This window comes from Physeter macrocephalus, chromosome 16, assembly GCF_002837175.3.
Source record: "Physeter macrocephalus isolate SW-GA chromosome 16, ASM283717v5, whole genome shotgun sequence".
Classification (NCBI taxonomy): Eukaryota; Metazoa; Chordata; class Mammalia; order Artiodactyla; family Physeteridae; genus Physeter; species Physeter macrocephalus.
The window spans coordinates 101,877,418-101,888,672 of NC_041229.1; the positions used below are offsets into that span (position 1 = coordinate 101,877,418).

At 64.2% G+C, this 11,255-nt stretch overlaps 2 protein-coding genes across 3 annotated transcripts in view; one reads left to right on the forward strand and one right to left on the reverse strand.

The window, feature by feature from the left end:
- The window catches only part of MARK2 (microtubule affinity regulating kinase 2), a 35,413-nt gene extending 31,913 nt beyond the window's left edge, over window positions 1–3,500 (forward strand). Inside the window, exons 2-3 of the mRNA XM_028500928.2 lie at window positions 413–564; window positions 1,186–3,500. Of these exons, the coding sequence (XP_028356729.1) occupies window positions 413–564; window positions 1,186–1,546 (513 nt within the window). The 3' untranslated portion in view covers window positions 1,547–3,500. The remainder of the gene's footprint in view (window positions 1–412; window positions 565–1,185) is intronic.
- A 44-nt stretch (window positions 3,501–3,544) lies between these two features.
- RCOR2 (REST corepressor 2) lies at window positions 3,545–8,781 on the reverse strand. Of its 2 annotated transcripts, XM_024133294.2 has the most exons (12): window positions 8,066–8,781; window positions 7,268–7,324; window positions 6,892–6,972; window positions 6,601–6,653; window positions 6,352–6,513; window positions 6,120–6,244; window positions 5,957–6,026; window positions 5,648–5,863; window positions 5,209–5,286; window positions 5,016–5,073; window positions 4,647–4,879; window positions 3,545–4,527 (listed from the first exon to the last, which is right to left on the reverse strand). In XM_024133294.2, exons 1-12 carry the CDS (start codon window positions 8,190–8,192, stop codon window positions 4,213–4,215), a joined length of 1,575 nt encoding a protein of 524 aa, XP_023989062.1. In that variant the 5' UTR covers window positions 8,193–8,781; the 3' UTR covers window positions 3,545–4,212. The 2 variants fall into 2 exon arrangements, with proteins under 2 accessions (XP_023989062.1, XP_028357235.1); XM_028501434.2 differs by lacking the exon at window positions 4,647–4,879 and having other exon boundaries at window positions 3,887–4,527.
- Between the last annotated feature and the right edge of the window lie 2,474 nt (window positions 8,782–11,255).

Here is an 11,255-nt window from a genome sequence, read left to right on the forward strand (position 1 = left end):
ATAAAAGAATGGGGGAGGTGGGCCTGTCTACAGCCGGCTTCAGGGCCCATCTCCTCCCCACCCAGTCCCAGGCACTGAGCCCCAGGCGTACTCAAAGCAGGTCCGTTTGAGCCTCCTGAGAGAGACCTCTATTTATCCCCCCGCCCCTTCCCTCCAAGAGGACTACAGTTCTGAGACCCACTCGGGGCACTAGTGTAGAAGCTACGCTCCGCGCGAGCCCTGGCTGTGGCTATGGGCTGTGTGCTCCATGCGTGTGCCCGCACGTCCACACCCTCCTGCTCCCCCGGCTCCTTCTCCCGGCACCCATCTTTGAGAGTGTGGGGAGGGGCAGGCCCTGCGTCCCGGGCTCCCTGCTGGAGAGGGACAGTTGAGCTGCCAGTGTGATGTGCCATGTTGGCGTGCTAAGTGATGGGCAAGTGGCCTTTGGGCTTGGGTCCCGCCCACCCACCGGCGGCACCTCCCCGGACCCGCCCTCACAGAGGTCCCAGCACTAAACTCTGCCTCGCTCTGTTTTTCGAGGAACCTGAATGAACCTGAAAGCAAAGACCGAGTGGAGACGCTCAGGTGAGAGAGGGCTGGAGCCAGCGCCGGCCCTGCCCGGGCCACCGGGCCTGCCACGAGCCTCCTGCTCCTCTCTTCCTTCTGCCACCTGGCTCTTCCTCCCATGCTTGTGCCCTGTCCTCCCCATCTTGGGGCCTCCCTTCCCTCAGAGGACCCCCACAGCCCCGCTGCAGTGGGTGTGGGCCCTTCTCCTCAGGTCTGGTGTGTTCTGGAAGCAAGAGCCCTGGGCCGGGCGGTTGGGACTCTAGACTCCTATCCCTCGACAAGCTCACTTTCCTGTGATTCAGTCACTTCTTTCTGTCCAGTCTGTGAACTGCTCAGGGCTGCTGAGCGCGTGCTCCCCTTTCTTCCCTGACCCTGCCCCCTTGCCAGGAAAGCATGGAGCTGTCACCTTGTCCCCCCCCTGCCAGGGGCTGGCTTCTCGCCTTCTCTGCCCTGAGAGACGAGGCTGCCCGCCCCCCCTCGCCCTCCCTCTGCTCCCTGGGCCAGGTCTAACGCTCCCTCCCTCTTCAGCACTGCCGCCTCCTGGGCACCCTCCAGCTCTCCTCTCTGGTCTCGGTCCGTCTGCCAGGGGGGCTGTCCTGTGGGTGGGGCGCCTGACACCCGCCTCTGCCCTCTCCGCAGACCTCACGTGGTGGGCAGCGGCGGCAGTGACAAGGAAAAGGAGGAGTTTCGGGAGGCCAAGCCCCGCTCACTACGCTTCACGTGGAGCATGAAGACCACGAGCTCCATGGAGCCCAACGAGATGATGCGGGAGATCCGCAAGGTGCTGGACGCAAACAGCTGCCAGAGCGAGCTGCACGAGAAGTACATGCTGTTGTGCATGCACGGCACGCCAGGCCACGAGAACTTCGTGCAGTGGGAGATGGAGGTGTGCAAACTGCCGCGGCTGTCTCTCAACGGTGTTCGATTTAAGCGGATATCGGGCACCTCCATGGCCTTCAAAAACATTGCCTCCAAAATAGCCAACGAGCTTAAGCTTTAACAGGCTGCCAGGAGTGGGGGGCGACGGAGGCGGCCAGCTGGACTTAGCTGCTGGGGCCGGCGCTCCGCCTGCCCGGGCGAGACTGCAGAGATGGATTGGTGTGTCTCCCCTGCTGGCACTTCTCCCCTCCCCGCCCTTCTCAGTTTTTTCTTCCATGTTTGTGGGGGTTGGGAGATGGTTCTCTCCCCCCCACATTTGCCCCTGCCCAGATATTCCCCCTTCCCCCCTCTCTCCCACAGGAGGCAAAGGAAGGGGAGGGAGGGGTGGGGGCCAGGGCTCCCCCTCGGTACTGCGGTTGCACAGAGTATTTCGCCTAAACCAAGAAATTTTTTATTACCAAAAAGAAAAAAGAAAAAAAAAAAATCCCAGCGGCCACCTTTCCTCCCTGCCCCATTGGGACAGTCGAGACTGGATCTGTGGGGTTTCCCGGGAGGGTGGCTCAGGGCTGGAACACTCTCAGGCAAGAGTGGTGGAGTTCCCTGTCAGGCCCTCCGCCAGGCCCACTTTGGGCTTCTCCCCTCTCCTCTCCTCCTTCCCCTCCAAGCAAACCACCAGAGGTGGCCTTCCCCTGACCTCAGGCCCCTGGGCTGGAGGCCTGGGCGGCTGGGGGCTGGGGGCAGGGGTGCCGCACAGCCCTGAAGCGGTGGGACTGGCGGCTGCTCTGGGGCTGGCAGGCTAGGCGCGGGGCTCGGCCTCCCTCCACACTGTATCCTCTGCTCCTCCTTCCCCAGAGGCTGGGCATTTCCTTCCACAAGCTGCTGTGGGGACTTTTGTTCCCCCTCCTCAAAAAGTCTGTGCCATCTTCTCCCACCCCCTCCTGGGTAGAAGGCGGGGCTGACCCCAGGGCTGGGAGAGGGGAGGGGACCGCAGGGCAGATGGGCTCCTCGGCCCCCAGGGGGCCGCCTGGGCTGCTAGTCTCCGGAACAGGGACGCTGGGCATTCTCCGTTCTGGGAGAGCCTTTGTCTGAAAGCACAGCCCCCCTCGCCGTCCCTCTCCCCACTGCTCCCCTTCATTGGCATTAATCTGGGCACCAGCTAGTTCCATAGCAGTGACTTCCTCACCACTCATCTCGGCCTTGCCTTTTCTTCCTCACAGTCGCCCCTCCTCTCAGGAGACACTGCCTGGGGCCCCCGGGGCCGGCCGCCTGGCGGGAGGCTGGACAGGGCAGCAGGGCCGGGAGCCTCTGCCCTCCACAGGGTGGGGGGACAGATAGGCCAAGTGACTCCCAGCTTGCTAACCTCTGCAGCCAGCGTGGGAGTGGCTGGTTATGGGCGCTTGGCTGGTGGCAGCCGCTGCATCCCTTAATTTATTTCTCTGCTGTTTCTGTTCTTGAGAAATTGGGGGAGGGGGTCCTGAACAGAGGCTGCCTCTACCCTCACCTGAGTTGTACATTTTTTGTGATGGGTTTTATTTTTTATTTTATTATTTTATTTTATTTTTTTTTTTTTTTGATTTATGATGACTCCACCCCTACTCATCACCCTACTCCCAGTTAAGTCGAGCCCTTGGTTCCCAGGAAGGGGCCTCGCCAACCTCAGCCCTCCTGCCCCAAGCCCTGAATGCGGGCTCCGGCTCCCACCAAGGGCTCCCCCTCCCTTCTTCCCTCCCGCCTCCTGCCCTATGGAACAGCCCGGGTGCTCCGAGGGGCCGGGAGGGCAAGGCTTGGCTCCCAAAGGGGGTGCTGGCGGGGGGCTCCCAGGCAAGGTGGCCCCTCCCCACCCAGCCCCCCTTCCTGCACTTAGTTTCTCCTCTGGATCAAACACGTAATAAAGAGAATGTTTGGAATCTGAGCTGCCTCCTCCTGTTTCTTCCTACCGGGCAGGGACCCAGTCCCCATGGGCAAGATGTGGCCCAGCCTGCCTGACTCGCAGGGGAGAACTGATTCCTGCCTGGGGCCTGGGGAAAGGCCGGTGCTGGGCGGGATCCCTCCCTCCCCACCCTCATGGCACAGACAGGAAGCAAAGCCCAAGACCCTTAAACCAAAAGGGAAGGAGGATTCAGTGAGCTTGAAGGTTTTATTTATTTTTAAAAAACATTGAAAAATAAACCCATGTCTGCATATGTTCCCAATCCTCCTTTCTCTAAGCTTTTGGGCAGTGGGCACAGTAGGCACCCTCAGGGCTCCTCAGCACTTTCCACCCGGCCCCCTGAAGACCCCCTGAAGACCGGAGAGCTACCTCTTCAGCCTCCGCTGCTGTCAGGCCCCAAGGAACCTCTCTGCCCACTTCCCCCCTCCAGCTCCCTCCCCACCTCACCCCAGACTTATTGCTAAAAGAAGGGGAAGAGGAAGAACAGCCAACACACTAAACTGTCCTCTCCCCCACCCCCAGGCTATGGTCACTACCCCCTACACACGAAGGGCAGGACCCCTAGGCCAGGCCCTGGCAGACTAGGAGGCAGCCATTCCAGTCCCAGCCAAGAAAAGTACCCTCGGGCCAGCTCAGAAGGCCCCAGACCCTGGCTGGGGTGGGGGTGGAGACAGGCTGGCTGCCAGAAAGACGTGCAGAACCTGCGGGGGTCCAGGCTGTGCCCCCGTCGGCAGCGCTGGGTCTTCGAAAGACCTGGCGAGAGCTCTAGTCTCTTCTGTCCTCAGTGAAGCTGGAGGTCCCCGAGGACATCCGGCAAAGGGGTTCTGGAGCCTCCGGTTGGCGGAGGGCCTCGGGGCTCAGAGCGAGGGTGCTGGAGGCTCCAGGGGGGCTCCAGCCAGGGTGGGTGTGGGCTGAGGGCCGGGGCGGGCACCGTGGCGGGAGGCAGCCAGGGCAGGGCGGATGAGAGGTGGGGGGGGCTGGTTGGGGGCCAGCCGGGGCTGGAGGAAGCGGCCCTGCTGGAGTGGGGGGGGCTGGCGGAGCAGGGTGGGAGCCGTGGGCAAAGGTGGTCTCAGCAGTGGCGGCGGCTGGGACAGCGAGGTGGGAGGCGGAGGAGGGGGCGGCGCAGGGGGCCCCGATCGGGGTCCTGATGTCGACACAGATGTAATCTGGACCTGAGAAGGGCGAGAGAAGAGTGAGAAACCAGGCTCAAGCACACCCTCAGCCCAGTCTAAGGACGGAGGCAGTTCCTCTCCTCTGTTCTCTGAAGCGTTTCACTCTCTCCCCTTCTCACCTCATCGTCTTCCTCCAGGGCTGGGGCTGGCAAGGGAGCCCCTCTCCTAGCCTCCTCCATGGGGACTGGGGGGGCTCCAGGGGCCCCATCCTGCTCGGCCTCCCATTCCTGCAGCACCTCCTCCAGATTGAAGCGGCGCCGGTAGCTCACAAAGAAGGTCTTCACCTGGGTCAGAGTCTTGTTCCCAATCACCTCTGCAATAGCCCCAAAGTCTTTGCCATACCTACGGATGGCTGCAAGGGTCAAAAGGGCAGCAGGTGTGAATACCCCCTTAGAACTAGTTACTTCCCTGATCCTTCCCCTCTGCCCCAGCTCCTTGGAGGGCAGGAGAGACTCCTGGGGCCCTCTATTCTCCCGAGTCTCACCCACCTTGTACTGCCAAAAGCTGCTCATCTGTGGTCCAGCGGGAGTTGAACTTGGTGTTGGCCTGGAGAGCAAGGAATATATCCTTGAGACTCAAAAATATGGGAACAGAGGCACTGCTACCCAAGAAAAACTCCCCTTTCTGCTGTGCCACCAGAAAGAACCCCCTCCTGCACCCAGACTTGAAGAGCAGTCTCACCTCAGGGGGACGGAGTGGATCGATGCCCCCCTCCAGGGCTTGGCGGAGGCTGCTGTTGGTCTGCTTCATGCTTTGCACCTGGGAAGGCAAGGCAAGGAAGGGACATCAAATTCCAAGCCAGGGAGGCCATCAATACCAACCCTCACCAGGGCCCTACTTCCCAACAAAGCTCTTTGCCACCCACCGTCTACCTCATCTCTCCCTCACAACCATTGAGTAGGGGAGACACTGGGGTTTGCCCCTTTTCAAAGACCAGGTTTGTTTGTTTGTTTGTTTAATGTCCAGAAAAGAACGCCAAGTTACCCAGAAGCCCAGAGGATGGGGCAGATGCAGGCTTGGCATCCACACGACCTCCCTTACGCCTCAGCTGCCCCCAGTCATAGTTCCCAGCTGCCGACTGGCCCCTTTGCCTGGCCCCTTCTTTCCTCGGGCCCCCCACCTGGCGCTTGAGGGAGATGAGCTGGGAGTCGAGGCCTCGAAGTGTGAGGTTGGCAAGGTCCGGGCTCCCTGACACGGCAGTGAGGCCCTCAGGGCTCAGGTACATGCCCTTGGGAGGGCGCCGCCGAGTTCGCAGTGGATGGTGGCGGTACTGAGATCCCTGGGCCTCCTTCTTTCCTGGACCTGGGCGGGCATTCAGGGGCCGAGAGGGCAGAGGCTGCCAGGGAAAGGAGAGGAGGTGGGTGGGTGGTGCAGAGCCCAAGGAGAGGGCGGGCAGGCGGGCAAGGCCAGAGGAGCTCTGGGACCTCACCTCTCTCTTGGGGTCTCCAGCGTCTGGCTCCCCCTCACTCACGGCTCCTCGTCCCTCTTCAAGCTCATCACTGCTTACACAGGGGCCAAGGCGGGGTAAGGCAGGGGCCAGGGCCCCCAGGAGCTCAGTTTACCCCCACCCAGAGCTTCCCCGAGCCCCCCACCTGTCTTCTTTGTCCTTTCGGCCCCCCAGCCGCCGAGCCTGTCTGTCCATCACACTGGTCCGGCTGCGGGTCTTCTTCCAAGAGTAGTAATACTTCACCAGGCTGGGAATCAGCTTGTCAGGCAGCTGGAGGGGCAACGCCAGAGGCTGGGGCCCACCTAAGACTCTGGGCCTCGGGCAGGCTTAACAGAAAGAAGGGGCCAAGGAGCACTGGCGGGGGTGGAGGGCTTTACCATCTGCTGGATCCGCTGGAAACATTTGCCATGGAAGCCAAAGGCCTGTTCAAACAACACCTTGTCCTCTACCGTCCACTCGTCCGGGAACGGGGTGAAGTTGGCCAGGTCAGCCAGCGACTTCTCTACGTCGTGCTTATGCCATAGGAGCATGCCCAGTGCCTGGCCCAGGAGAGGGGACAACTCAGGCTCAGCTGCCCGCAGCACTGTCCCGTCTCCACCCCAAATCCCTGCGGGGCCAAGGCTCACCTGCTCGATGTTGTAACCATGCTTCTCCTTGGCCATCGCAATGTACTTGTCAACTGCAGGGGCGGGAGGAGCCAGGTCTTGGAGGAGGGGTTACAACCCCTAAGCCAGGCCTGCCCGGAAAGGGGTATGCCCCCAGGGGCTAGGCCCCTGAGCCTGAGCCCCAGGGCAGGGGCTGAACCCACATACCTCAGCCTCCAGCCCACTTCTGAGAAGAGCTGGCTGCCAGCTGGCATGAACCCCAGGCCCCAGCTCCCAAGGGTATGCATGAGCCCAGGGTCCCACCCCACTCACGCTTGGCATCTGACACACAGTGGTTGGGTGACCACACCAACATCCCCTTCAGCTCCTTGTTACTGTAGCGTGCGGGGCTCTCTGAAAGGCAACGGAGCAGAGGAGGGAAGACATCATCAGCCTGGTGGCGCTGGCCTGGACCCACGGCCAGAGGGCAGCGGAGGAGTGGGGCCCGCGAGGTGAGGCCCAGAGGGGAAGGAGGGACAGAGACCCAGACAGGAAGGCAGAGCAGGAAAACTAACCATGCCACAGGGCCGGCCACCCACCCCCGCCTGTCCTTACAGTGGGCGCCAGCCAAGGGTTCCCCCAGGTGGGGCTCAGGGCCAAGCCATGGGCCCTCCAGTCCCCTCCCTTCACAGCCTGTCCTGCCACTCACCAGGCTTGCACTCCGGAATTACGGCCTGGTAATTGGTTCCAACGCGGATCATGCTGTCTGTGGAGCCGGTGGGGGGCGGGGGGAGGCAGTCAGGACTCCAGGGAGGGAGGGAGGACGGGAGGATGTGGCGGGGGAGGTGGCTGGCCTGGAGTTCTCCTTCCTGACCACCCAGGGCCCCCATCTTCCAGGAGGCTCACTTTTCCCTGATCTTCCCCTCAGTTACCCTCAGCCACAGAAGGAACTGGAAAAGGGAGAGACCTGCCTAGCCATAGCCATGGGGGGTGGGGGAGAGGACAGGGGCCAGTTTTCAAGCCCAGGCCCAGCAGAGCCCTTTGTTCTGACCGGGGGGGGGGGGAGGAGGGGGGGGTGGAGTTGGGGGGGGTTGGAGGGCTGCCCCTAGACCTGGACCACAGCCCTCCTGCAGAGAATCCAAGGCTCCTCCCCACCACAGGAACCCCACAGCTCGGTGTGGAGGTGTCTTTCCAGCTCCTGCCCCAGTCAGACCTCAGTCCCCTGCAAGGTGGCAAGGTACGAGGAGCCCAAGCTGTGAAAGGGAGGGACGCCTGAGTCCCTCGGGGACTGAGGGCAGGGAGGGGGCAGGCAGGACCGCCTCCTCGGCAGCCAGGGGCCCAGCCTCCAGATTCCCTGTGCCGGCTTGGGGGAGAAGCGAGGCACAAGCTCCAACCCAGGCAAGGCAGGAACCATCCGTATAATACCCCGTGGCCGGCAACTCTCCCCCAAGCCCCGCTCCGCGCCCCCCCGGGCCGGTGCGCCTTTAACCCTAGGCCTCGGGCTCACCGTGCGAGTGCTCCTCCTCGCTGCTGTCATCCTCCGAGTGGGGCTGTCCGCCGTTGGGCGCCGTCTTGGCCCGGCTGCGGGACAGGATCCCGGAGCCCGCGCTCGGCTTCTCCATCACCGAGGGCATTACCCCGCCCAGCTGCCCCGGGGGGCGCGGGAGCCTTCGGAGAGCAGCGGTCGTTGCCGCGCTCGCCTGGGGTGCCGTGCCCGGCCCGGCCTGGAGAGGTCGCCACTGAGGCTACGAGAGGCAGGAGGTCAAGCGTGGCTAGGGTCCGGCGGGGCAGGAGCCCAGCGGGCAGCCCAGCGCTCTCCGCGACCCCCCCGGGTGAGGGTGTCAGAAAAGTTTGTGTAGAAGTGGGGTACGCGGGGGATGAGCGCAAGGTCCGGTGGGGCTGGGGCGCGCTCGCTCTGGACGCTCCACGGAATTGGGGCTCCCCGGAGAAGTCTGGGCACCCTGCCCTCGGAGCGCCCTGGAGCCCCAATGCCCGCCTGCCCACGCAGTTCAGCGAGCGGGCGCTGCGGCGCGATTGCCGCCCCCGGCGGGCTCCGCGCCTCTCGGCTGCACCAGGATGCCCCAGTCCCCGGGAGGGGACCCCTGCCCGGACCAGACCCCTGCCTGCGACGGCAGCCGGCGGGGCCCCGGCGCTGGCGGCGGCGGCGGGACGGCGCGCACGGCGCGCGGTGCTGGGGCAGAGTTGCCGGGAGGCGGGGGAGCGCAGCCGCGGGCGCCGCCTCGCACCCTCCCCGGCGCGCTCGCTCTCCACGGCGCGCTCGGGGTGCTGCTCGCTCGCCCGCTCTCCGCCGCCGCTCGCTCCTCGCGCACACAATGAAGCTGCTGGCAGGGAAGTAGTGCCGGCTGCGGCCTCAGCACCCCTCCCCCAGCCGATGCCTCCGCCAGCTGAACATCTGGCCCTGGGGTGGAAGGGAGGGCCCGGGGGGCGGGGCCTGGGGGCCGGGGCTAGACCTCCAGGGGGTGGGGTCAGGACCCGGGTGGAGAGCGCGTTCCTCTGCGGGCCCCCCGAGCTCCCAGACTTGCCCCTGGGGGAGACCCCCCCCTACCCCCGAGGAGTAGCCGGGGGTCAGCCCCACCCACGCGCACACCAGCCCCACACACCAGTGGGCTCGGGTTACCGCCGCCTGCCCCGGGGGCCCTGAGGCCGCCTGCCCGCCCGCCCGGGTGGAGCCCAGCTTTTCCTTCCATTTCCCTTCCTGCCAAGGAACTCCCCGCCCCCCTTCCGCAGGGGGGACCCCCCCCCTTCATGCGCCCTTGGGGGCCAGAGCGGATGGGAGGCCGGACAGGCGAGGAATGAATTCCTCCAAGAGCTACCGGGCCAAAGCCTGGCTTCTGGTGCATCTGTGGGTCCCCAGGGGTCACCTCAGTTGCCTTTAACTGCAGCAGCGCGCACCCCAAAACAGTGGCACAAGGGGTTGCGGGATGGGGAGTGGGAAGTGTAGGGAAAGATCTGGACTGCAGGGTGAGGGAGGAGCTGGGTGTCCTCCCTACTGGGTTCACTGTCACCCCAGCTGGGAGCAGCATCCCCCTCCCCCAGGACGAGCACGGGCAGAGTGACAGACCGGGAAGCGGGTAGAGCGGCACAGACGGAGATGGGGGAGGGGGGGTGGGCAGAGACTTTCAAAGCCAGACCCAGCCACCCTGCCAGGCACACAAAGAGCCAGCACACACACACACCGGCGACAAGCTGCGCCGGTGCCCGTCCCCGCCGCCGCAGGCACGTGCTGCCGCGCACACAGGCCGAAGCCCCCTCCCACCCGTCGCCCCTCCCACCCGAGCCCCAGACTTCTAGACACACCTCCACCCGGGCACGCCCCGCTGTGCCCAGACTGAGCCGAGCCTGCACTCGCACCCTCCTCTCCCTTCCCTTCCTCGGCCACTCAGTAATCAGATTCCTAAATTTAGAAGCAACCCAGGGCCCAGCCAGGGATGGATCCCCGCCCCCACCCGCTGCCTGCGGCCAGCCGGCCGGGGTCTTGCGGTCGGGCCACGACCCGGCTGGGGCCTCCTGGTCCTGGGGGCTCCTGCGGGCGGCCGGGCAAAGTCAGGCACAACCCCACCCAGCTGCGGTGCTGTCGGGCCACATGGGGCCACACTGGGGCCACCCAGCCGGCAGCCACGTTGCCCGCCACACCTCCGGTCAGAGCTATGGGGCCTTTTTTCCTCCTCTTAAATCATGGATTGGGCACCAAGCCCCAGGGTGGGGAGGTCTGGATAGAGGAGCATGAGTGGGCCAAGGGCAGGTCTGAGCTAAGGGCTCTGCTACAAAGGAAAAGAGCCTCCGCAGCCTTACTCCTCCTGAGTGGCCACCCTGCCCCCAAGCACCTCCAGTCTTTAGGGAGCCTCTCATCTCTGTCCCCTCCTGCCTGGCAGGCAGCCATCGCTGCTCACAGCCCTCTCCTATGATGGAGTCTTTCATTTTGCCCACACCAGCCCCTCTTGAAGCAGGGCCTCAGCTGGGTCCCCCATTTCCCCCTTGCCACTTTTCCATACTCATGCTTAGGGTCCAGGGCCCAGCACCTCACCCCACCCCCAGGCCTCAGCATCATGCTTATTCTGGCCTCCCTCCTCCTGGGCTGCCCCAGGTACCCCCAGCCACAGGCGTCCCTCCTGCCTTAGCACCCCTCCCCCCAATAAGAACCTAATTCTGTTCTCACTTCTCCCTAGGGCCTGGAGCTCAGGGCCAGAGGAAGATTCTGCTCTGGAGGAGGGGGCAGGGAGGGTAGGCTTATTCCTTGGCGTAGAGAGGAGTGGGGGGAGTCCCTAGGCCCTGGTGTGATGAGGCTTCCGCCTAGGAGGTGGGACGCGACATGGGAGGGGTATCCTAGGAATTTGGGGATGACTCTGGGGGCCACAGTGTCCAGAGAGAGAGAGGAGGCACATTCCTAGTGAGCTACCTCCTCCCCAAGGGGCAACGGTGCAGGGTTAGGAGGGGGAGGGGGAGGGGCAGGGCCCCACCCTCCCACCTGCTGCAGCCGCCCCCTCCCCAGCTGGCCCCCTCTTTTGTGCAAAGCCACACAAAGGACAAGGGGCCCCGGCCGGCCTGGCCATCTGCTCCCAGCAGCCTGAAGGCTCTTAAAGAGACAGCACCCCCTCCCTGCCCTGGGGCTGTGGGGCGGGATGGACCGGGTGTGCCACAGGACCTGGTCTCAGCGGTACCCCACGTGCCACCCACTT

Excerpts from the sequence above, each read along its gene's own strand:
- RCOR2 (XM_024133294.2), bottom strand. The coding sequence starts at position 8,192 with ATGCCCTCGGTGATGGAGAAGCCGAGCGCGGGCTCCGGGATCCTGTCC. Across the intron at positions 7,325-8,065 it reads CGAGGAGGAGCACTCGCACG|ACAGCATGATCCGCGTTGGA; the intron begins GTGAGCCCGAGG and ends CCGGCTCCACAG. Across the intron at positions 5,074-5,208 it reads ATCCACTCCGTCCCCCTGAG|GCCAACACCAAGTTCAACTC; the intron begins GTGAGACTGCTC and ends CTTGCTCTCCAG.